Below are 25,412 nucleotides of genomic sequence, written 5' to 3' on the forward strand. Positions count from 1 at the left end.
AAGATACTAGCGAAATCACAAGCGGTAGTTGATTACTCTCGTCTATCTGTCTAGATGATCACGTCTGACGACACTGAGGCGGAAGCGGGAAGTAAAAACAACAACCAGTTTGTTTCATATTCTGACCTTTTTTAAAGAGCACTACTATATACAATGGACGTGGTGGTGAGTAGATAACAATAAACTAAAATATAACGTGTATAATGTTTCGAAGGTGGGCGTATGTTTTTTGTTTTCAGCGGCCAGTTCTGAACAACGCAGCAGTTTCCTAGCCTGGTGGAAGCAGTCTAATCGATACGTTCACTGTTCTATTTCACGTTACATAAGTGAAGTGAAATAGCATAGAATGGTCAATGCAGCGATCATGTTGATTCCACCAGGCTAGCAGTTTCCATCAATGAATATGTGTAGATGCATGTTCAGGCACGATGTAGAATAAACCAGAATCTGGGTTTACGAAGGAGTCAGTTGAATATTGCGATTCTCCTTTAAGCCCAGGAAACAGCCATTCAACTTGCCGTTCACAAATTTTCAAGCATTAATCATGTGAAAATATGTTCGGTACCGACCAAAGAATGGATTTAAGCTGAACAACTATCTTCATTACTACTGTTCCTGGCCGGCATGTGCTTCGAAAAAAACACACTAAATCAATTCAATAATTCAATAAATAAATAAATATATACTAAAGAAAGTTACAAAGTTACATGTAACCCTAAAAATGCCTTGTCTGGAAACATTCTTAGTAAGTGCACATGTGCCAAATCCACTTCAGTTTTCTTCTCTCCCAGGAGACCAAACTCCCAGGGTCCCCTGGGCCCAAAGGTATCCATGGAGACCAAGTAACGCAGACCCTGAGGGTGGTGAAGCAGGAGGACTGTGGGCCCCTAACAACGTACCTGAGTTTTGCCCATGTGAAAACAGAAGAAGAGGAGGAAGAGATATGGGGTGTGGCTCACCCAAGTACAGGTGCTCTTGCCTTCTCTCTCTTTGGGATTTGTTTATTTACAACTTGCCGTGATTTCAATCTTGTGTGTTTCCTTCAGGGTTCTTCAACGTCAAGAAGGAGGAAGAGGAAGAAGCCATAGTATATCCTATACAGCCTAGTGAGTACAGCATCACAGAGGAGCCATAGTATATCCTATACAGCCTAGTGAGTACAGCATCACAGAGGAGCCATAGTATATCCTATACAGCCTAGTGAGTACAGCATCACAGAGGAGCCATAGTATATCCTATACAGCCTAGTGAGTACAGCATCACAGAGGAGCCATAGTATATCCTATACAGCCTAGTGAGTACAGCATCACAGAGGTGCCATAGTATATCCTATACAGCCCAGTGAGTACAGCATCACAGAGGAGCCATAGTATATCCTATACAGCCTAGTGAGTACAGCATCACAGAGGAGCCATAGTATATCCTATACAGCCTAGTGAGTACAGCATCACAGAGGAGCCATAGTATATCCTATACAGCCTAGTGAGTACAGCATCACAGAGGTGCCATAGTATATCCTATACAGCCTAGTGAGTACAGCATCACAGAGGAGCCATAGTATATCCTATACAGCCTAGTGAGTACAGCATCACAGAGGAGCCATAGTATATCCTATACAGCCTAGTGAGTACAGCATCACAGAGGTGCCATAGTATATCCTATACAGCCTAGTGAGTACAGCATCACAGAGGAGCCATAGTATATCCTATACAGCCTAGTGAGTACAGCATCACAGAGGAGCCATAGTATATCCTATACAGCCTAGTGAGTACAGCATCACAGAGGAGCCATAGTATATCCTATACAGCCTAGTGAGTACAGCATCATAGAGGAGCTACCATGGAGTTACTAAGCCTCTTATCTGACCTGAGATGTGTCTGTTCCCTCAGATGACAACCCAAGCCCCACTTCTGACATTACCAGCCACAGTTCTGATGACTCCAGCCCTGACAATGGCCCTAGAGCCACCCCTGACAAGAACAACCACCGCCATAACAACGACCCCAGGTCTGGCCCTGCCAGTGGAGGGGCATCGGACAAGGACCCTGCATCCGGAGAGGAAGATGAGGAGGGAGAGGAGAGGAGCTCCCAGATCTCAGCAAACCCAGGGACTAAGCCCAACAAGACCAAAGACGGTCATCAGAGGCCGTTCCCCTGCTCTAGGTGTGGGAAGCGTTTATCCACCACTGTTAGCTTAGACAAACACCAGATCATCCACACCCGACTGAGACCGTACCCCTGCTCCGTACCGGCCTGCACCAAGAGGTTCTGCTCACCAGCCGAGCTGAAGAGACACACACTCACACACACAGGTTTCTTTTACTTTGGTTCCTTTCGAAAGTATTCAGTCTAAATTTATTTTCAAAGTTCAATCAAGTGAAAAATCAAGAGTCAAGTTCCAAACCGATCTGGTCAATAAATATTTTTGCCGCAAGTTTTGTCCACTTTTTTGGTTGAATTGTTTTAAGGGCATTCTAGTGTACCTTTTTTTAAAAAGCATTTAATCATCAGACATTCAAGTTCAATACATTGTGTGTTTTGTGTCCTCATCCAATACAGGAGAGAAACCATTCCCCTGTCCAGACTGTGACAAGAGCTTCACCATACTGGCTGCGTTAAAGACCCACCAGAGAACACACACAGGAGAGAGACCTTACGTCTGTGAGGTGTGTGGAAAGGTTGGTCTCTTTTACTGATTGTTTACTTTTACTTTTTGTCATTTGATTGTTTTACTGTAAAGAGTGTTGCGATTTTAAAATAGATTTTGTATTAATTTATCGTTTTTTTATGGACTGTGATAGTCGGAATGTATAGAGGAGACAGATACAGAGAGAGAGAGAGGATTTGTACCCATGTCGCCAGGTGTATCCACTGAGTGTACACAACATTAGGAACACCTGCTCCATGACACAGACTGACCAGGTGAATCCAATTTAACGCTATGATCCCTCATTGATGTCACTTGTTAAATCCACTTCAATCAGTGTAGATGAAGGGGAGGAGACGGGTTAAAGAAGTATTGTTAAGCCTTGAGACGTAAGACAAAATATTTAAGTGCCTTTGAACGGAGTATTGTAGTCGGTGCCAGGTGTACCAGTTTGAGTGTGTCAAGATACCGCAACGCTGCTGGGTTTTTCACTCTCAACAATTTCCTGTGTGTATCAAGAATGGTCCACCACCCACAGCACAGCCAACCAACTTGACACAACATTGGAGTCAACATGGGCCAGCATCTTTGTGGGATTCTTTCAACACCTTGTAGAGGCCACGCCCCCCAACGAAGTGAGGCTGTTCTAAGGGCAAAAAGGGGGGTGTGCAACTCAATATTAGCAAGGCGTTCCTAATGTTTTGTCCACTCAGTGTAAATACTCCAGACCCCTGGCAAAAGTGTGTCGTGATTTTAAATGCATTTTACATTTGACTTGGTTTTAAGGGTTTCGCCCAAACGGGGAACCTGAGATCCCACGAGCGCAGGCACACCGGAGAGAGACCGTTCTCCTGCTCCTTCTGTGGGAAGACATTTGTGGAGTCTGGCCATCTGAAGAAGCACCAGCGTATCCATACAGGAGAGAAGCCGTACCACTGCAGCAGCTGCCCCATGAAGTTCCCTTCCTCCAGCGAGCTCAGGTAACTCAGGGCCTATATTCATAAATCGTCTGAGTAGGAGTGCGGATTTAGGATCCATTTTGTCTTTTAGATTATAATGACTGGACTGAGGGATCTGATCCTAGATCATCACTCCTATTGGATCTGATCTGAACAACATCACATGTACAAGGGGACCTGATCCTAGATCAGCACTCCTACTTTGAGATGCTTTATGAGTATGGGCCCATGTGTTACTCACCTGATAACGTAATAACCACCGGACATTGTAATAGGTTATTATGTTTTTATCTGGAGAAAAAGTTATTAAGTAATCTGTTTTATTACGACATCCGTTATGTCGTAATTTATTTAATTAAACTGTATTTGCTGTTATGATTCAATGTTGTCATGTCTTTAAAAAAAAGTTTTTTTTAAACTGTGACAAACCAATTTCCCAATGTGGGATATTCAAGTGAACTAGAACTACTAGTACTTAACCAGTGTTCTTGCATTGCCTGTTGTTCCAGGGTCCATGAGAAGATCCACAGCCAGGACAAGCCTCACAGCTGCTCCTACTGCGACAAGGCATTCAAACAGCTGTCCAACCTCAAGCTCCACCAGAGAATACACTCTGAGGAGAAGCCTTACGCCTGCTCCTACTGCGACAAGACCTTCCGTGCTCAGGGGACCTTAAAGGTACAATATAACTATTTGTTTTTTCTTCAGTTACACAACATAATACTTGCTGTGTACAGTATACTGAAATTCTTATTAATCAATACAATTTATATTTTGTATTTTTGCTTTGAAGGTGCACCTGAGGACTCACACAGGAGAGAGGCCTTACCCCTGCTTAGACTGTGACAAGCGTTTCATCACGTCCTCAGAGTTAAAGGTACACCAGAGGATTCACACAGGAGAGAAGCCCTTCTACTGCTATGACTGTGGGAAGAGTTACTATCAGCTGAAGCAGCTGAAGGAACATATGAAGTTCAACCCGGACCACAGCACCACACGTAGCGGACTCAATAACATAGAGGACGAGGACAAGCTCTACTCTACGTCACACGATGATGATGTAACGATGTCTTGATTTTTTTTTTTTTGTTGGCTAGAAACAAACTTTTTTTTATTTATTTAACCTTTATTTAACTAGGCAAGTCAGTTAAGAACTAATTCTTATTTATAATGACGGCCTACCCCGGCCAAACCTGGACGACGCTGGGCCAATTGTGCACCGCACTATGGGACTCCCAATCACGGCCGGATGTGATACAGCCTGGATTCAAACCAGGGACTGTAGTGACGCCTCTTGCACTGAAATGCAGTGCCTTAGACCACTGTGCCACTCGGAAACCCCCTCCCCAAAAAATATATATATTTATCATCCTCAGTGATGCCATCGATGCCAATTGTGACCAATTGTAAAAAAAAATGTTTATCACATTACTTTGCTAGCACTCTACTCGTTCCGTGATGACGTCAACATGTCTATTAGAATGTTCTGTCATTGCACTGAACAGACACGAGGTCAATGCTCTGTTTAAGATGCCGATAGAATGATCCTTTTGATTAAATGTTTTGAGACATTTTTTTAGGTTGTTTAGAAACTGACATTACATGAAAGACACATTTTACTACGTTTCCATTACGGTTTTTATGTGTGTAAAGTCATACTGTATAAACCAAAAAAAGAATGACAGCTGTTTAGTTTTTGATACAATTTTATAAATGCCGACAGATAATTTGTGCGTCGACATGATGGGATCTTTTTGTGTCGGTCAAATTATTTATGCGAGAAATGGCGCTGGAAATGCCTTTATGTGCAAATATTGATATATTACCTGTCATATCAAAGTAAGTTTGGAGGTCACTCACGCGATGACGTGGTCTGTGGTCCTCCCCCTACGACTCGTCGGTAAAGCAAGCAGTTTATTAGGCTACAGATGAAATCAGGGATGATGAACTTCACAGGGTGGTGAAAGTGCACGGTGATCTTGATGCTCCTTTCCAATAACTGTCGAGGGTCTTATTCTGGTGACATGATCGTCGATGATTGATTGCCTTTTGACAAATCAAAATATTCTCGCTCTTATCCATAATCTCATAATGTATTGTAGACTAACCTTCCCAAACTCTATCTGTGAGCTGCTGGCTAGAGCGCACGTGCCAAAACCAGACTAGGCACGTTTGCTATTTAACGCAACAGTTTTTGTGACAAAACTATCCGTAGTGTTGAAAATGCAACGGAAACACATTGAAAAAATGTGGGAAAAGTACATTTTGCGTTCACTACGTCATCACGCACTGATTTTTATTCGCAACAATTCAGTTTGGTGGAAACACCACTGGTGGGAATATGCGCATATTTTATTTATGCTAATTCTAGAATATTAACATGGAAATCTGTCACCAATTGGATGGAATCCTAGTTTATGATGTGAATTGTTTCTCTTGGACAAATCTGTTGGCAATCATGTTTGTGTAAAGGTTACCATTAAACCATGTCAGTGGTTATAATTAATCAATACAACCAGTCAATAAAGATAACAGTCATGAAACGAAACAAAATCTGTAAGTCACTTTATCTGTTAAAGTAGTGTACCTAGTAACTACAGCCATGTTTTGGAGGAGGGGTTACACACCTCAAAATGGATGGAGGCTTGTGGGAGGAGCTATAGGAAGACTGGGTCATTGTCATGTCTGAAATGGAACGATATCAAACAATAACAAACATATGTAAACCACGTTTGGCTCCATTCCATTTCAATCCTTTCCAGCCATTACAACGAGCCCGTCCTCCTGTAGATCCTCCCACCAGCCTCCACTGCTCAATAGAGTGGTTTTGCTCACCCTCCAGTTCCAATGACAGATCTCCTTTTTGAAAGGCTTCAAAGCGGATATGAAGACGTCAATATGTGGTGAACTGTTATGCTACTAGACCTCAGCATGTGCTTTGAACTCAGCTACAAAATAAAGACAGAAATCAGATGTTATGTCACCAGACGTTAGCATGTGCTTTGAACTCAGCTACAAAATAAAGACAGAAATCAGATGTTATGCTACCAGACGTTAGCATGTGCTTTGAACTCAGCGACAAAATAAAGACAGAAATCAGATGTTATGCTACCAGACGTTAGCATGTGCTTTGAACTCAGCGACAAAATAAAGACAGAAATCAGATGTTGTGCTACCAGACGTTAGCATGTGCTTTGAACTCAGCTACAAAATAAAGACAGAAATCAGATGTTATGCTACCAAACGTTAGCACGTGCTTTGAACTCAGCGACAAAATAAAGACAGAAATCAGATGTTATGCTACCAGACGTTAGCACGTGCTTTGAACTCAGCGACAAAATAAAGACAGAAATCAGATGTTATGCTACCAGACGTTAGCACGTGCTTTGAACTCAGCGACAAAATAAAGACAGAAATCAGATGTTATGCTACCAGATGTTAGCATGTGCTTTGAACTCAGCTACAAAATGAAGACAGAAATAAGATGTTATGCTACCAGACGTTAGCATGTGCTTTGAACTCAGCTACAAAATAAAGACAGAAATCAGATGTTATGCTACCAGATGTTAGCATGTGCTTTGAACTCAGCGACAAAATAAAGACAGAAATCAGATGTTGTGCTACCAGACGTTAGCATGTGCTTTGAACTCAGCGACAAAATAAAGACAGAAATCAGATGTTATGTCACCAGACGTTAGCATGTGCTTTGAACTCAGCGACAAAATAAAGACAGAAATCAGATGTTATGCTACCAGACGTTAGCATGTGCTTTGAACTCAGCGACAAAATAAAGACAGAAATCAGATGTTATGCTACCAGATGTTAGCATGTGCTTTGAACTCAGCTACAAAATAAAGACAGAAATCCGATGTTACGCTACCAGACGTTAGCACGTGCTTTGAACTTAGCGACAAAATGAAGACAGAAATCAGATGTTATGCTACCAGATTTTAGCATGTGCTTTGAACTCAGCGACAAAATAAAGACAGAAATCAGATGTTATGCTACCAGACGTTAGCATGTGCTTTGAACTCAGCGACAAAATGAAGACAGAAATCAGACCGGAGTGCAACAACTGACCATGTCTATTTTTCATCATTCATTTCAGATCCAAACATTACTCCAAACACTTCATGTTATAGTGAGAACATTTTGCTGTCGGGGAAACAAAAGATAGCCATCACCTGTTGCACAATCCATCCAAAGAACACGTTGAGAGAACAAAAACTAGGTTTATAAACTACATTTGTGTATGAATATAAACATCTAAAATATATAAATTACAAGTCACAAACTCATGTGACATTTTGATGTAATTAAAACAGTCCTTCTGACACAACAGCATTCCCTCATCCAAGACAGAGCATTACCATCCGTTGTGTTAATTAAAACAGTCCTTCTGACACAACAGCATTCCCTCATCCAAGAGAGAGCATTACCATCCGTTGTGTTAATTAAAACAGTCCTTCTGACACATCAGCATTACCTCATCCAAGAGAGAGCATTACCATCCGCTGTGTTAATTAAAACAGTCCTTCTGACACAACAGCATTCCCTCATCCAAGACAGAGCATTACCATCCGGTGTGTTAATTAAAACAGTCCTTCTGACACAACAGCATTCCCTCATCCAAGACAGAGCATTACCAGCCGGTGTTTCTATAATTAGGGCCCTGTGTTTTGACCTGGATTTTTACTTTTATTTAAAGCTTTTAATCAAACTGTCCCCTTTTCTTTTTATGTCAGCTGGTCCAGCCCCATCCTCCGGGCACACACTGAGACGATTGCTTTCATTTTGAATCTAATTCTCATTTCTGGAAAAGCCTTAAAATAAAAGTTAAAATCCAGGTGATGTGACTTGATTAACCTGGAGAGCTACCCTCCTATAACCCAACCCTGTTCCTGGAGAGCTACCATCCTATAACCCAACCCTGTTCCTGGAGCACTACCCTCCTATAACCCAACCCTGTTCCTGGAGAGCTACCCTCCTATAACCCAACCCTGTTACTGGAGAGCTACCCTCCTATAACCCAACCCTGTTCCTGGAGAGCTACCCTCCTATAACCCAACCCTGTTCCTGGAGAGCTACCCTCCTATAACCCAACCCTGTTCCTGGAGAGCTACCCTCCTGTCCCGTAGTTGTAAATAACCTGCTAGATTGAGGTTGGAGTGAAACCCTCCAGGATATCATACATTATTCTATATATACTTCTATGATTCCACCACCACTGCTGCTGTGTGTGGCCTGGTGTTTCTGTAGGCTCTTTTGCCAGGCAAAGCCTTTTCCACAGACAGGGCATGTGTATGGTTTCTCTCCAGTGTGGGTGCTCTGGTGGGCTTTGTGGCTGCGCAGGTCCGAGAACCTCTTCCCACAGTCGGCGCACTGGTGGGGCTTCTCTCCAGAGCGATTCTGCCGGTGAACCTTTAAACCCCATGACGTGCCGAATGACTTCTTACAGTGAGCACACTGATATGGTTTGTCTCCTGTGTGAGCCTTCTGATGCACCTGAAACAGAAACATAGAATTACATATTAGAACTTTATTTTACAGGATCTCTGTGTTTAGAAACGCATTGTTCATCAAAATTGAAACAACAGGGCCACGTTCAGTAGCTGAAAAGTTGTTGAACTTTGCGGAATAGAAATGCCATGAATAGAGCTGACATGATTCCTTATGCTACATGTCAGAGAGGCATGTTTGTTCTAGACAGAAATAGTATATCTGAACATTTCATGTACAATAGGTTTTCTATAGGTTTTCTATTGTACATGGTTATTTGGAGACACCATAGAAATGGAATGAATGGAACAGGCTAGGAACCGCCAACCCGGGCAATTAGACTGGCAAACTGAACCGCCATCCACCCATTATGACATCACTGACTTGAACGGGGACGTCCGTGTTCTATTCATTCTATTTCAATGGGAGAGACGGCTACTGAGCCAAGTCTGGCAACTGCATGTAAGTACTTGTTAGATATTACTGCATGGTCGGAACTGGAAGCACAAGCATTTCGCTACACTCGCATTAACATCTGCTAACCATGTGTATGTGACAAATAAAATTTGATTTGATATCTGTAGAAACGTTTGTGGTCAATACCCACATCCTTAACAAACGTAGGTGCTGGGCTAATAAAGTACGTGGGGGAAAAAATAACAGAAAGGCCGGCCCCACTGTATAGGCCCGGCCCCACTGTATAGGCCCGGCCCCACTGTATAGGCCCGGCCCACTGTATAGGCCCGGCCCACTGTATAGGCCCGGCCCACTGTATAGGCTGGCCCACTGTATAGGCCTGGCCCACTGTATAGGCCGGCCCACTGTATAGGCTGTATAGGCTTGTCAATACAGGTGGTAAATGGGAACAGACGTAGTGTGAGAGTGATTCCATTTTACACACCTTAAGATAGGCCGCACTGGAGAAGCTCTTCCCACACTCAGAGCAGTAGTAGTAGTCCACTCCGGCCAGCACTCTCAGAGCTCTCTTCCGCCCCATCGCTGACATCACCACCCCACTACCCTCCTTCATCCCCGTCCCCGTCCCGTCCCCGACGACGTCAGCCCCCTCCACGGCGTGCAGCCGTTGGTGTGTCCGGAGCAGTCGGACCTTGGTGAAGCCCTTCCCACACACGGAGCAGTAGTGAGGCTTCTCTCCGCTGTGGGTTCTCTGGTGTTCTTTGAGGTGCTGGAGTCTCAGGAAGCTCCGGTCACACTGAGAGCAGTGGTGCGTCCTCTCTGCTGTGTGAACCAAGCGGTGCTTGTTGAGGTAGCGGGCGGTGTCGAAGGTCTTGCCGCAGTCGTGGCAGTAGTGAGACGGCTCACCGGTGGTGGTGGTGGTGGTGTGGATTATTCTGGGCTGGTGGATTCTGCGGTGCGCGTTCAGTATCCCAGGGCTGACAAAACTCATCCCACAGTCGTGGCAGTACAGAGGGGAGTGGTGGCGTTCCTGGGTCTGTTTTTGCTGTTTCTTTGGTCGTGTCTGTTTTTGTTGTTTCTTTGGTCGTGTGTGTTTTTGTTTTGGTTGTTGTTGAGGTTCTTCTGATACGGAGGGACTCTTCCCACTGACAGGCCACTGGTTGCAGTTTCCGTCTGCGTCAAGGAAATAAAGAGTGCTGGGTTAAATCTGAAGAAACAGTACCATGCTAAGGTTCATACTAGCAAACACTCAATGTTGGCTTGCGTCCCACAATTGGCACCTTATTCCCTTTATAGGCTACTACTTTTGACCAAGGCCTGTAGGGCTCTACAGGGAATAGGGTGCCATTTTGGGACGTACCCATTATCTGTACATACCAGAAAAAATAAAAACCCCTATAGCTTCTTCCTCTTCTTCTTCTTTGACTGCAAAACCACCCTCCCCTTCTTCTTCAACTACAAGAGCTTTGTCCTTCTCTTCCTCCTCTACTTTGACCATGAACGCATGATCTTCTTCTTTAACTTGTACAGAGATATCCTCTTCCTCCTCCTCTTCTTTAACATGTACAGAGATATCCTCCTCCTCCTCTTCTTTAACATGTAGAGAGATATCCTCTTCCTCCTCCTCTTCTTTAACTTGTAGAAAGCTATCCTCTTCCTCCTCCTCTTCTTGTTTGATGATGATGTTCAGGTCTGGAGTTTGCCAGCAGTCTACAAGTTCGAGCTTCACTAGTCTATAACTGTATTCAGGGTCCTTCGTGTTGGTATACGTGGGTGGTAGTAATCTATAAGTGTAGAGAGTATCCATGGTGACTATGGGTTTTGGTTCAACGTAGCACAATATACAGAGTTAGTTCACTGATCGCTCTTTTTTTAGAGCCCTATGTAGCCAGTGTGCTCGGGGAAGAGGGCGATATCTCTAGAACACAGTTTGACAGCTTTGCTGACATTAACCATTTGATTCTTTCAGCTTCCGCCTTACGTCACTCACGCTGCAATCGTAGACATGTACTATGATAATTACTACATACGTGGTGTGATAGACGACTTTCCATGAAAATAATAAACAGGAAACAGATTCTACGAAAGGACAAAACAATCGAACTTTGAACTGGAAGAGCATTAGCACTTTTTTTTTTTTTTTAGCTCATGAGTTCGTCACCGCGCGGCTCGCGTGACCAGAGTGTGAGGTTTGCCGCGTTCATAACAACTGGAAACTCGCAAACTAGGAACTCGGAAAGCTCCAACATCAGTGTGTTCAAAACAACGGGGAACTCGGAAAATAAATGAGGCCCGAGGGGGAAAATGTATTTGAACAGTCATCCAACTCGAGAACTCGGGCCTCTTTCTAGAGCTCCGACTTTCCGACCTGAAGATCACTAACGACGATATATAATTTCGTATTTTTTCAGGTTGTTTTGAACGCATCATTTCCCTAGCGAGTCTGTGGGTGTATTCATTACGCGGATTCCGCTTCAAAAGGTCTCGTCTGTTGCAAAACGTTTAGCAACGGAAACCTTTCACTCCAAACGGAAAACATTTTGCAACGAAAATAAATAAATATAGGTCCCTCCCCGTTGGTTCTGTTTGCTTCCGTGTAATGAATATACCTCTGTCAAGAAAGAAGTGAAATGAGAAGCTAGCTAGCTGTTTAGCTACCCGTCTGACTGCTCGGAAAATGTCAACGTGTCTTATTCGCTAGCTAGCATAATCAAAACTAACTTTGGAAAAGCATCTATTCGGCAGTGATGTGATTTTCCAGCTTGGTTGCAACGGCCGTTATTCCTGAGGTAGGAAACTAAAGATGACAAATGCTGTTTTATACCTAACGGTAGCTAACGTTAGCCAAATTGGGGGGTTTGCCACTGACTAGCTAACTAGTTAGCAGCTAACGTTAGATACAGTGATTTGGTCAAGAATTAGGTAACTAAAATAATTATTGTTTTTATTGAATGGCTAGCCATATATGAGAACCTACAAGAACCTCTCTTTCCTAGGAACAGGTTTCCCGTCAGTATAAGTTGATCTGCGGAGTTGACAATTACGCATTTGTTACAGTGTTCGTTTAATACTATGTGCATTTGTGTTGCTTCCTGTTTACTAACTGTCATTTAGCTAGCCAAACTGCATTTCTGTCAAAACGTCAGTTACTACTCAATTAAGGAAGCTATGAAAGTGGCTTCCTGTCGTAGTATTAATAACTTTATTAGCTATAAAAATACATCGCCAGAACTCAAAGCCAGTTATTCTGTAATATTTGGACATTTTTCGTCCCAAATTGCAACCTATTTCCTAGTATAATGAGTGTACACATTTTGACCATGGCCCATAGGGCTATGGAGGAGTGCCTATGCTATGGGCCCTGGGCTCTGGTCAAAAGTAGTCGTTATGATATTTCTTGTTTTTTCCCCTGCTTTTGGATTGTGTGTATTGCTCGTTATTACTGCACTGTTGGCGCTAGAAAGGTATGCATTTTGCTGCACCTGCGATAACATTGAAAATCTGTGTAAAGGACCAATAAACTTTGATTTGAGGTAATAAGGTGCCAATTGAGGTCTCACACAGTTCATAGTTTTGTCTCTCCCTCTTTCTGTTTGTCTCTCTCTCTTTCTCTTTCTGTCTCTCTGCCTTTCTCTTTCTGTCTCTCTGCCTTTCTCTTTCTGTCTCTCTGCCTTTCTCTTTCTGTCTCTCTGCCTTTCTCTTTCTGTCTCTCTGCCTTTCTCTTTCTGTCTCTGTCTCTCTGTTTGTGTTTTTCTGTCTGTCTCTCTCTTGCGCTCGCTCTTTCTTTTTCTTCTCGCTCTCATTCAATTCAAGGGCTTTATTGGCATGGGAAACATATGTTAACATTGCCAAAGCAAATGAAGTAGATAATAAACAAAACAGTAAACATTACACTCACAGTTCCAATATAATAAAGACATTTCAAATGTCATATTATGTAGATATACAGTGTTGTAACGATGTGCAAATAGTGAACGTTTTTTTTATAACCTATATTCTCTTTCTCGCTCTTTGTCTCGCGCTCTTTCTCTCTCTCTCTCTCCTCTGTCCCCCTCTCACTTATTCTTTGGTTCTCTCTCTCCTCCAGACCCCAGATGATCCAGCAGATGGAGGGGGGAGCTGCTGCTGCCCCCGTCCCCAACCCTCTCTCCGATCTCTCCTCCCCCCTAACCCCTCCTGTGACCTCTGACCCCTCTCCGTACCCCCGGCCCTCTGCCGGCCCCTTCATCAGCGAGGACCAGTTTGGGTGCCACTGTTGCTACGACGTCCTGGTCAACCCGACAACGTTGAACTGTGGTCACAGCTTCTGCCGCCACTGCCTGGCTCTCTGGTGGGAGTCTAGTAGGAAGACTGAGTGTCCTGAGTGCAGGGAGAAGTGGGAGGGCTTCCCCAAAGTCAACATCCTGCTGAGGTAAGGTACTAGAGTACATGAACTTGACGTACTGGTACTACTCTCTAGAGCTGGGAACTGCCAGAGACCTCACCGTATTATCACCCTACTTAGATGCCGATACCATATGTATTGCAATGTGACAATCACAATACGTATCGTATCGGCACCTAACTACGGTGAACGAGTTTAGATCAGTCATGGAAATAAAAGTGCTGAAAACAAATTGGCTCACTATTTAAAAAGATGGAGAGGCAGATATGAAGGAAAAATACTGTAGTTTTGGTGCAGGTACAGCCAACTAGTGCAGAAATAATACTGTAGTTTGGGTTCAGGTACAGCCAACTAGTGCAGAAATAATACTGTAGTTTTGGTGCAGGTACAGCCAACTAGTGCAGAAATAATACTGTAGTTTTGGTGCAGGTACAGCCAACTAGTGCAGAAATAATACTGTAGTTTTGGTGCAGGTACAGCCAACTAGTGGTTTAGATAGTGGTAAGTTTAGATAGTGGTAGGTTTAGGTAGTGGTAGGTTTAGGTAGTGGTAGGTTTAGATAGTGGTAGGTTTAGGTGCTGGTAGGTTTAGATAGTGGTAGGTTTAGGTAGTGGTAGGTTTAGGTAGTGGTAGGTTTAGGTAGTGGTAGGTTTAGATAGTGGTAGGTTTAGGTAGTGGTAGGTTTAGGTAGTGGTAGGTTTAGGTAGTGGTAGGTTTAGGTGCTGGTAGGTTTAGGTGCTGGTAGGTTTAGGTAGTGGTAGGTTTAGGTAGTGGTAGGTTTAGGTAGTGGTAGGTTTAGGTGCTGGTAGGTTTAGATAGTGGTAGGTACCTGTTTTCAAAGTGTTTCTGCTGTTTAGTTTCAGGGCTGTTAATTAGGAAGAAATAGGGTTCCTAGATCCCACCACACACAGTAATACTGCCTGGCAGGGGAGCTGTGCAATGAGGGACGTGCTGATGGATTCATGTTTTGGGAGGTGCTGCTCAGAGGCACAAAAGTTGGTCAAATTTCTCTCAAGTCTACAAAGTGAGACTTTGTCCTGGTGTTTCTTGGCTATTTACATTGTGCGGTTGTTTTTTCAACGTTAGTTTGAGTGCTGCTTCAACTGATAGCCAATGAGACGCGCCAGTCAGATCCCAAATCTCACACACACAGACACGCATGACAAGACTCGAGTGGGGCAGCTGAACATTTTGTCTCGGCTATTTTTGATTAAAAGAATGAGGTCACAAAATTTATGAAATTGATCAATATACCACATTATTCTTACTAATACATTTCTTGTTTTAGAAACATTACAAAGCGTGTTCATTTGTTATTTGTAAAAAAAAAATGTGAGTGGCTGGTAGATTTTTAAATTTTTTGTATCTAACTGTCACAGTGGCTGATAGACCAAAAAGTAAATTTTAGGCCCTGGAGGTAGGGGAACTGACCTGTAGTACACTACTCCTGCTGAGGTAGGGGAACTGACCTGTAGTACACTACTCCTGCTGAGGTAGGGGAACTTAACCTGTAGTACACTACTCCTGCTGAGGTAGGGGAACTGACCTGTAGTACACTACTCCTGCTGAGGTAGGGGAACTTAACCTGTAGTACACTACTCCTGCTGAGGTAGGGGAACTGACCTGTAGTACACTACTCCTGCTGAGGTAGGGGAACTGACCTGTAGTACACTACTCCTGCTGAGGTAGGGGAACTGACCTGTAGTACACTACTCCTGCTGAGGTAGGGGAACTGACCTGTAGTACACTACTCCTGCTGAGGTAGGGGAACTTAACCTGTAGTACACTACTCCTGCTGAGGTAGGGGAACTTAACCTGTAGTACACTACTCCTGCTGAGGTAGGGGAACTGACCTGTAGTACACTACTCCTGCTGAGGTAGGGGAACTGACCTGTAGTACACTACTCCTGCTGAGGTAGGGGAACTGACCTGTAGTACACTACTCCTGCTGAGGTAGGGGAACTGACCTGTAGTACACTACTCCTGCTGAGGTAGGGGAACTGACCTGTAGTACACTACTCCTGCTGAGGTAGGGGAACTGACCTTTAGTACACTACTCCTGCTGAGGTAGGGGAACTTAACCTGTAGTACACTACTCCTGCTGAGGTAGGGGAACTGACCTGTAGTACACTACTCCTGCTGAGGTAGGGGAACTGACCTGTAGTACACTACTCCTGCTGAGGTAGGGGAACTTAACCTGTAGTACACTACTCCTGCTGAGGTAGGGGAACTTAACCTGTAGTACACTACTCCTGCTGAGGTAGGGGAACTGACCTGTAGTACACTACTCCTGCTGAGGTAGGGGAACTTAACCTGTAGTACACTACTCCTGCTGAGGTAGGGGAACTTAACCTGTAGTACACTACTCCTGCTGAGGTAGGGGAACTTAACCTGTAGTACACTACTCCTGCTGAGGTAGGGGAACTGACCTGTAGTACACTACTCCTGCTGGGGTAGGGGAACTTAACCTGTAGTACACTACTCCTGCTGAGGTAGGGGAACTGACCTGTAGTACACTACTCCTGCTGAGGTAGGGGAACTGACCTGTAGTACACTACTCCTGCTGAGGTAGGGGAACTGACCTGTAGTACACTACTCCTGCTGAGGTAGGGGAACTGACCTGTAGTACACTACTCCTGCTGAGGTAGGGGAACTGACCTGTAGTACACTACTCCTGCTGAGGTAGGGGAACTGACCTGTAGTACACTACTCCTGCTGAGGTAGGGGAACTGACCTGTAGTACACTACTCCTGCTGAGGTAGGGGAACTGACCTGTAGTACACTACTCCAGCTGAGGTAGGGGAACTGACCTGTAGTACACTACTCCTGCTGAGGTAGGGGAACTGACCTGTAGTACACTACTCCTGCTGAGGTAGGGGAACTGACCTGTAGTACACTACTCCTGCTGAGGTAGGGGAACTGACCTGTAGTACACTACTCCTGCTGAGGTAGGTCCTGTAGGTTTTCAGTCCAACCCTAATTTAACACACCTGATTCTACTAATTAGCTGCTCAACAAGACCATAACTAGCTGAATCAGCTGTCTTAAATTAGGGTTGGGCTGAAAACCTACAGGCCAGTAGATCTCCAGGAAGTGGTTTGGTCTGAAAACCTACAGGACAGTAGATCTCCAGGAAGAGGGTTGGGCTGAAAACCTACAGGACAGTAGATCTCCAGGAAGAGGGACTGAAAACCTACAGGACAGTAGATCTCCAGGAAGAGGGTTGGACTGAACCTACAGGACAGTAGATCTCCAGGAAGAGGGTTGGACTGAAAACCTACAGGACAGTAGATCTCCAGGAAGAGGGTTGGACTGAAAACCTACAGGACAGTAGATCTCCAGGACGAGGGTTGGACTGAAAACCTACAGGACAGTAGATCTCCAGGAAGAGGGTTGGACTGAAAACCTACAGGACAGTAGATCTCCAGGAAGAGGGTTGGACTGAAAACCTACAGGACAGTAGATTTCCAGGAAGAGGGACTGAAAACCTACAGGACAGTAGATCTCCAGGAAGAGGGTTGGACTGAAAACCTACAGGACAGTAGATCTCCAGGAAGTGGGTTGGGCTGAACCTAGAGAACAGTAGATCTCCAGGAAGAGGGTTGGACTGAAAACCTACAGGACAGTAGATCTCCAGGAAGAGGGTTGGACTGAACCTACAGGACAGTAGATCTCCAGGAAGTGGGTTGGGCTGAAAACCTACAGGACAGTAGATCTCCAGGAAGAGGGTTGGACTGAAAACCTACAGGACAGTAGATCTCCAGGAAGAGGGTTGGACTGAAAACCTACAGGACAGTAGATCTCCAGGAAGAGGGTTGGACTGAAAACCTACAGGACAGTAGATCTCCAGGAAGAGGGTTGGACTGAAAACCTACAGGACAGTAGATCTCCAGGAAGAGTGTTGGACTGAAAACCTACAGGACAGTAGATCTCCAGGAAGAGGGTTGGACTGAAAACCTACAGGACAGTAGATCTCCAGGAAGAGGGTTGGACTGAAAACCTACAGGACAGTAGATCTCCAGGAAGAGGGTTGGACTGAAAACCTACAGGACAGTAGATCTCCAGGAAGAGGGTTGGACTGAAAACCTACAGGACAGTAGATCTCCAGGAAGAGGGTTGGGCTGAAAACCTACAGGACAGTAGATATCCAGGAAGAGGGTTGGGCTGAAAACCTACAGGACAGTAGATCTCCAGGAAGAGGGTTGGACTGAAAACCTACAGGACAGTAGATCTCCAGGAAGAGGGTTGGACTGAAAACCTACAGGACAGTAGATCTCCAGGAAGAGGGTTGGACTGAAAACCTACAGGACAGTAGATCTCCAGGAAGAGGGTTGGACTGAAAACCTACAGGACAGTAGATCTCCAGGAAGAGTGTTGGACTGAAAACCTACAGGACAGTAGATCTCCAGGAAGAGGGTTGGACTGAAAACCTACAGGACAGTAGATCTCCAGGAAGAGGGTTGGACTGAAAACCTACAGGACAGTAGATATCCAGGAAGAGGGTTGGGCTGAAAACCTACAGGACAGTAGATCTCCAGGAAGAGGGTTGGACTGAAAACCTACAGGACAGTAGATCTCCAGGAAGAGGGTTGGGCTGACCTGGGCTACAGTCAGTGGTAGGCAGGGTATCAGCGCGTCACCCACCACTTTGCAATGTGACGCTTTTTACTTTATGTTTAACTTCAAATAATGAGGCATGTCTTACCTAGCTCCAAGGTAGCCCTGTCAAAATCCATCCATGTAAGCACTGACAATTTATTTTATAGACTTCTTCATCCCATTAACCTGATTTTCTCTTCTTGTTCTATTGGTTTTCATATCAACTTTCTTTCTTACCTTTTACTCCTCCCTCTCTCACCCGTCTCTCCCTCCTCTCTCCACCCTTCCCTTCTCGCTCTCTCTCCCTCCTCTACCCCTCTCCCTCCTCTACCCCTCTCCCTCCTCTACCACTCTACCACTCTCCCTCTACCCCTCTCCCTCCTCTACCCCTCTCCCTCCTCTACCCCAATCCCTCCTCTACCCCAATCCCTCCTCTACCCCTCTCCCTCCTCTACCCCTCCTTCTCCCTCCACCTCCTCCATCCTTTCTACCCGCCCCCTCCCTCTCTCAGAGATGCAGTAGAGCGGTTGTTCTCAGAGGTGGTGGGTAGGAGGAGAGCAGAGATCCAGAGGAACCCCAAGATCACCCAGAGCCTGCTGGCCTTTCAGAGGTACCGTACTAACACACTCAGAGCCTGCTGGCCTTTCAGAGGTACCGTACTAACACACTCAGAGCCAGCTGGCCTATTTGAGATTGTTCAAAGTAGCCACCCTTTGCCTTGTTGACAGCTTTGCACACTCTTGGCATTAAGAAGGAAAGAAATTCCACAAATTAACTTTTAACAAGGCAGACCTGTTAATTGAAATGCATTCCAGGTGACTACCTCATGAGGCTGGTTGAGAGAATGCCAAGAGTGAGCAGGGCTGTCTTCGGGGCAAGGGGTGGCTACTTTGAAGAATCTCAAATATAAAATAGATTTTGATTTAACACTTTTTTGGTTACTACATGATTCCATGTGTTATTTCATAGTTTTGATATCTTCACTATTATTCTAGAATGTAGAAAATAGTAAAAATAAAGAAAAACCCTTGAATGAGTAGGTGTGTCCACACTTTTGACTGGTACTGTACATATACAGTGCCTTCGGAAAGTATTCAGACCCCTTGACTTTTTCCACATTTTGTTAGGTTACAGCCTTAATCTAAAATTGATTAAATTGTTTTTTTCCCTCGTTAAATTATTAATAAAAAACTATCACATTTACGTACGTTTTCAGACCCTTTATTCAGTACTTTGTTGAAGCACCTTTGGCAGCGATGACAGCATCGAGTCTTCATGTGAATGACGCTACAAGCTTGGCACACCTGTATTTGGGGAGTTTCTCCCATTCTTCTCTGCAGATCCTCTCAAGCTCTGTCAGGTTGGATGGGGAGCATCGCTGCTCCAGAGATGTTCGATCGGGTTCAAGTCCGGGCTCTGGCTGGGCCACTCAAGGACATTCAGAGACTTGTCCCAAAGCCACTCCTGCGTTGTCTTGGCTTTGCGCTCAGGGTCGTTGTCCCTTTGGAAGGTGAACCTTCGCCCCAGTCTGACAACCTGCTCCAGAGCGCTCAGGATTTCATCAAGGATCTCTCTGTACTTTGCTCCGTTCATCTTTGCCTCGATCCTGACTAGTCTCCCTGCCACTGAAAAACAGCATGATGCCGCCACCACCATGCTTCACCATAGGGATGGTGCCAGGTTTTCTCCAGACATGACGTTTGGCATTTAGGCCAAGGAGTTCAATCTTGGTTTCATCAGACCAAAGAATCATGTTTCATCAGGTCTGAGAGTCTGTCATGTGCCTTTTACTCCAAGTGGGCTGTCATGTGCCTTTTACTGAAGAGTGGCTTCTGTAAAGCGACCTACCATTGGTGGAGTGCTGCAGAGATGGTTGTCCTTCTGGAAGGTTCTCCCATCTCCACAGAGGAACTCTGGAGCTCTGTCAGAGTGACCATCAGGTTCTTGGTCACCTCCCTGACCAAGGCCCTTCTCCCGACTGCTCAATTTGGCCAGGCGGCCAGCTCTAGGAAGAGTCTTTGTGGTTTCAAACGTCCTTCATTTAAGAATGATGGAGGCCACTGTGTTCTTAGGGATCTTCAATGCTACAGAAATGTTTAAGGTACCCTTCCCGAAATCTGTGCCTTGACGCAATCCTGTCTCGGGGCAATACGGACAATTACTTTGACCTCATGGCATGGTTTTTGCTCTGACATGCACTGTCAACTGTGGGACCTTATACAGACAGGTGTGTGCCTTTCCAAATCATGTCCAATCAATTAAATGTACCACAGGTGGACTCCAATCTAGTTGTAGAAACATCTCAAGGATGATCAATGGAAACAGGATGCACCTGAGCTCAATTTTGAGTCTCATAGCAAAGGGTCTGAATACTTATGTAAATACGGTATTTAATTAATTTTTTTTTTTTTTAAATAAAATTTGCAAACATTTCTAAACCTATTTTAGCTTTGTCATTATGGGGTATTGTGTGTAGATTGATGAGGAAAATATTTGATTTAATCCTTTTTAGAATAAGGCTGTGACATAATGTGGGAAAAGGGGTCTGAATTCTTTCTGAATGCACTGTATCTGCAGAAGTATGTGGACACCCCTTCAAATTAGTGGATTCGGCTGTTTCAGCCACACCCGTTGCTGACAGGTGTATACAATTGAGCATAGAGCCTTGCAATCTCCATATGAAAAACATTGTAAGTAGAATGGCCTTAATGAAGAGCTGTGACTGTCACGCGGTCGGCCACACAAGCTCACAGAACGGGACCGCCGAGAGCTGAAGCACGTAAAAATCCTCCTCGGTTGCAACACTCGCTACAGAGTTACAAACTGCCTCTGGAAGCAACGTTAACACAAGAGCTTCGCGATATGGGTTTCCATGGCCGAGCAGCCGCACAAGATCACCATGCGCAACGCCAAGCGTCGGCTGGAGTGGTATAAAGCTCGCCGCCATTGGAGCAGTGGAAACGCGTTCTCTGGAGTGATGAATCACGCTTCACCATCTGGCAGTCCGACAGATGAATCTGGGTTTGGCGGATGCCAGGTTAACACTACATATACCCCAAAGCATAGTGCCAACTGTAAAGTTTGGTGGAGGAATAATGGTCTGTTTTTCATGGTTCAGGCTAGGCCCCTTAGTTCCAGCGAAGCGAAATCTCAACGCTACAGCATACAATGACATTCTAGACGATTCTGTGCTTCCAACTTTATGGCAACAGTTTGGGGAACCCCTTTCCTGTTTCAGCATGACAGTGCCCCCATGCACAAAGCAAGGTCCATACAGAAATGGTTTGTCGAGATCAGTGTGGAAGAACTTGACTCAACACCATCGAAGACCTTTGGGATGAATTGGAACCAGGCCTAATCGCCCAACATCAGTGCCCGACCTCACTGATGCTCTTCTGGCCGAATGGAAGCAAGTCTCCGCAGCAAATGTTCCAACATCTAGTGGAAAGCCTTCCCAGAAGAGGTGGAGGCTGTTATAGCAGCAATGTTCCAACATCTAGTGGAAAGCCTTCCCAGAAGGGTGGAGGCTGTTATAGCAGCAATGTTCCATCATCTAGTGGAAAGCCTTCCCAGAAGAGGTGGAGGCTGTTATAGCAGCAATGTTCCATCATCTAGTGGAAAGCCTTCCCAGAAGAGGTGGAGGCTGTTATAGCAGCAATGTTCCAACATCTAGTGGAAAGCCTTCCCAGAAGAGGTGGAGGCTGTTATAGCAGCAATGTTCCAACATCTAGTGGAAAGCCTTCCCAGAAGACTGGAGGCTGTTATAGCAGCAATGTTCCAACATCTAGTGGAAAGCCTTTCCAGAAGAGGTGGAGGCTGTTATAGCAGCAATGTTCCATCATCTAGTGGAAAGCCTTCCCAGAAGGGTGGAGGCTGTTATAGCAGCAATGTTCCATCATCTAGTGGAAAGCCTTCCCAGAAGAGGTGGAGGCTGTTATAGCAGCAATGTTCCATCATCTAGTGGAAAGCCTTCCCAGAAGAGGTGGAGGCTGTTATAGCAGCAATGTTCCAACATCTAGTGGAAAGCCTTCCCAGAAGAGGTGGAGGCTGTTATAGCAGCAATGTTCCATCATCTAGTGGAAAGCCTTCCCAGAAGAGGTGGAGGCTGTTATAGCAGCAATGTTCCATCATCTAGTGGAAAGCCTTCCCAGAAGACTGGAGGCTGTTATAGCAGCAATGTTCCAACATCTACTGGAAAGCCTTCCCAGAAGAGTTAGAGGCTGTTATAGCAGCAAAAAGGGGGAGGGTGAGGACCAACTCCATATTAATGGCCATGATTTAGGAATGAGATGTTGGATGAGCAGGTGTCCACATACTGCTGGTCATCTAGCGGATTATAAAGCTCATGTCAAATCAACAACATCTGTATGGATCCAGTGTCTGAGAAGGAGTGCTGATCTGGGATCACTTTGGGCTTTTAGATCACAATGAATACTATTACATGGACGGGGGGGGGATCTGATCCTAGATCAGCAGTCCTACTCTGAGACGCTTGATAGCATGGAACCCCAGCTGTATGAACATGTTGCTCATACCTAGGCCCCTCTGTAACCGGTCTTCCTGTAACCAGTCTGTAACCGGTCTGTTACCGGTCTTCCTGTAACCAGTCTGTTACCGGTCTTCCTGTAACCTGTCTGTTACCGGTCTTCCTGTAACCAGTCTGTTACCGGTCTTCCTGTAACCAGTCTGTAACCGGTCTTCCTGTAACCAGTCTGTTACCGGTCTTCCTGTAACCAGTCTGTTACCGGTCTTCCTGTAACCAGTCTGTTACCGGTCTTCCTGTAACCAGTCTGTTACCGGTCTTCCTGTAACCAGTCTGTTACCGGTCTTCCTGTAACCTGTCTGTTACCGGTCTTCCTGTAACCAGTCTGTTACCGGTCTTCCTGTAACCAGTCTGTTACCGGTCTTCCTGTAACCAGTCTGTTACCGGTCTTCCTGTAACCAGTCTGTTACCGGTCTTCCTGTAACCAGTCTGTTACCGGTCTTCCTGTAACCGGTCTGTCTGTCTGTAACCGGTCTGTCTGTAACCAGTCTGTTACCGGTCTTCCTGTAACCAGTCTGTTACCGGTCTTCCTGTAACCAGTCTGTCTGTCTGTAACCGGTCTGTCTGTCTGTAACCAGTCTGTCTGTAACCTGTCTGTAGCCTGTCTAACCTGTCTGTCTGTCTGTAACCTGTCTGGTCTGTCTGTAACCTGTCTGTAGCCTGTCTAACCTGTCTGTCTGTGTGTAACCTGTCTGTGTGTAACCTGTCTGTCTGTAACATGTCTGTAGCCTGTCTAACCTGTCTGTCTGTGTGTGTGTAACCTGTCTGTCTGTGTGTATCCTGTCTGTCTGTGTGTAACCTCTCTGTCTGTGTGTAACCTGTCTGTTACCGGTCTGTAACATGTCTGTAGCCTGTCTAACCTGTCTGTGTGTAACCTGTCTGTCTGTCTGTAACATGTCTGTCTGTTTGTAACCTGTCTGTGTGTAACCTGTCTGTAGGTATGGTGATCAGGCAGCCAGAGGAATCCCCAAGGCCAGTCCTGGTAGAGGAGCAGGAGGGTTCTTCTCTGGAGTCCTCACTGCACTCACCTGTGTCGCGGTAAGAGATTGAGACTGGGTTTGATTTTTAACTAGGAAAAGAGCCTTGTGGTTAGAAGCCTTTTTTCCCAGCGTGACCTGGGGAGAGGTCAACAGGAAGGAGTCATCGGGGGGGACCTGGGGAGAGGTCAACAGGAAGGAGTCAGCGAGGGGGACCTGGGGAGAGGTCAACGGGAAGGAGTCAGCGAGGGGGACCTGAGGAGAGGTCAACGGGAAGGAGTCAGAGAGGGGGACCTGGGGAGAGGTCAACAGGAAGGAGTCAGTGAGGGGGACCTGGGGAGAGGTCAACAGGAAGGAGTCAGCGAGGGGGACCTGGGGAGAGGTCAACAGGAAGGAGTCAGCGAGGGGGACCTGGGGAGAGGTCAACAGGAAGGAGTCAGCGAGGGGGACCTGGGGAGAGGTCAACAGGAAGGAGTCAGTGAGGGGGACCTGGGGAGAGATCAACAGGAAGGAGTCAGTGAGGGGGACCTGGGGAGAGATCAACAGGAAGGAGTCAGCGAGGGGGACCTGGGGAGAGGTCAACAGGAAGGAGTCAGCGAGGGGGACCTGGGGAGAGGTCAACAGGAAGGAGTCAGTGAGGGGGACCTGGGGAGAGGTCAACAGGAAGGAGTCAGTGAGGGGGACCTGGGGAGAGGTCAACAGGAAGGAGTCAGCGAGGGGGACCTGGGGAGAGATCAACAGGAAGTAGTCAGTGAGGGGAACCGGGGGAGAGGTCAACAGGAAGGAGTCAGTGGGGGGGACCTGGGGAGAGGTCAACAGGAAGGAGTCAGCGAGGGGGACCTGGGGAGAGGTCAACAGGAAGGAGTCAGCGAGGGGGACCTGGGGAGAGATCAACAGGAAGTAGTCAGCGAGGGGGACCTGGGGAGAGATCAACAGGAAGTAGTCAGTGAGGGGGACCTGGGGAGAGGTCAACAGGAAGGAGTCATCGGGGGGGACCTGGGGAGAGGTCAACAGGAAGGAGTCAGCGAGGGGGACCTGGGGAGAGGTCAACAGGAAGGAGTCAGTGAGGGGGACCTGGGGAGAGATCAACAGGAAGGAGTCAGTGAGGGGGACCTGGGGAGAGATCAACAGGAAGGAGTCAGCGAGGGGGACCTGGGGAGAGGTCAACAGGAAGGAGTCAGTGAGGGGGACCTGGGGAGAGATCAACAGGAAGGAGTCAGTGAGGGGGACCTGGGGAGAGGTCAACAGGAAGGAGTCAGTGAGGGGGACCTGGGGAGAGGTCAACAGGAAGGAGTCAGTGAGGGGGACCTGGGGAGAGGTCAACAGGAAGGAGTCAGCGAGGGGGACCTGGGGAGAGATCAACAGGAAGTAGTCAGTGAGGGGAACC

At 45.9% G+C, this 25,412-nt stretch overlaps 3 protein-coding genes across 5 annotated transcripts in view; 2 read left to right on the forward strand and 1 right to left on the reverse strand.

Annotated features, from left to right (window-relative positions):
• Positions 1–53: 53 nt before the first annotated feature.
• Positions 54–4,994, forward strand: LOC139546280 (zinc finger protein 436-like). 3 transcript variants are annotated; one of them, XM_071354460.1, is made up of 8 exons: positions 54–165; positions 792–969; positions 1,047–1,106; positions 1,890–2,312; positions 2,560–2,678; positions 3,434–3,627; positions 4,116–4,284; positions 4,400–4,994. In XM_071354460.1, exons 1-8 carry the CDS (start codon positions 154–156, stop codon positions 4,679–4,681), a joined length of 1,437 nt encoding a protein of 478 aa, XP_071210561.1. In that variant the 5' UTR covers positions 54–153; the 3' UTR covers positions 4,682–4,994. The 3 variants fall into 3 exon arrangements, with proteins under 3 accessions (XP_071210561.1, XP_071210576.1, XP_071210570.1); XM_071354475.1 differs by having other exon boundaries at positions 2,560–2,666; XM_071354469.1 differs by having other exon boundaries at positions 67–165; positions 795–969.
• Positions 4,995–7,668: 2,674 nt separating this feature from the next.
• On the reverse strand, positions 7,669–11,408 carry LOC139546290 (zinc finger protein 391-like). The gene is made up of 3 exons (XM_071354488.1): positions 10,900–11,408; positions 10,007–10,695; positions 7,669–9,111 (listed from the first exon to the last, which is right to left on the reverse strand). Exons 1-3 carry the CDS (start codon positions 11,327–11,329, stop codon positions 8,800–8,802), a joined length of 1,431 nt encoding a protein of 476 aa, XP_071210589.1. The 5' UTR covers positions 11,330–11,408; the 3' UTR covers positions 7,669–8,799.
• Positions 11,409–12,169: 761 nt separating this feature from the next.
• Positions 12,170–25,412, forward strand: part of LOC139546297 (bifunctional apoptosis regulator-like) — a 25,084-nt gene continuing 11,841 nt past the window's right edge. Inside the window, exons 1-4 of the mRNA XM_071354502.1 lie at positions 12,170–12,311; positions 13,610–13,933; positions 19,017–19,115; positions 23,987–24,086. Of these exons, the coding sequence (XP_071210603.1) occupies positions 13,617–13,933; positions 19,017–19,115; positions 23,987–24,086 (516 nt within the window). The 5' untranslated portion in view covers positions 12,170–12,311; positions 13,610–13,616. The remainder of the gene's footprint in view (positions 12,312–13,609; positions 13,934–19,016; positions 19,116–23,986; positions 24,087–25,412) is intronic.

Source organism: Salvelinus alpinus, chromosome 2 (assembly GCF_045679555.1).
Source record: "Salvelinus alpinus chromosome 2, SLU_Salpinus.1, whole genome shotgun sequence".
Classification (NCBI taxonomy): domain Eukaryota; kingdom Metazoa; phylum Chordata; class Actinopteri; order Salmoniformes; family Salmonidae; genus Salvelinus; species Salvelinus alpinus.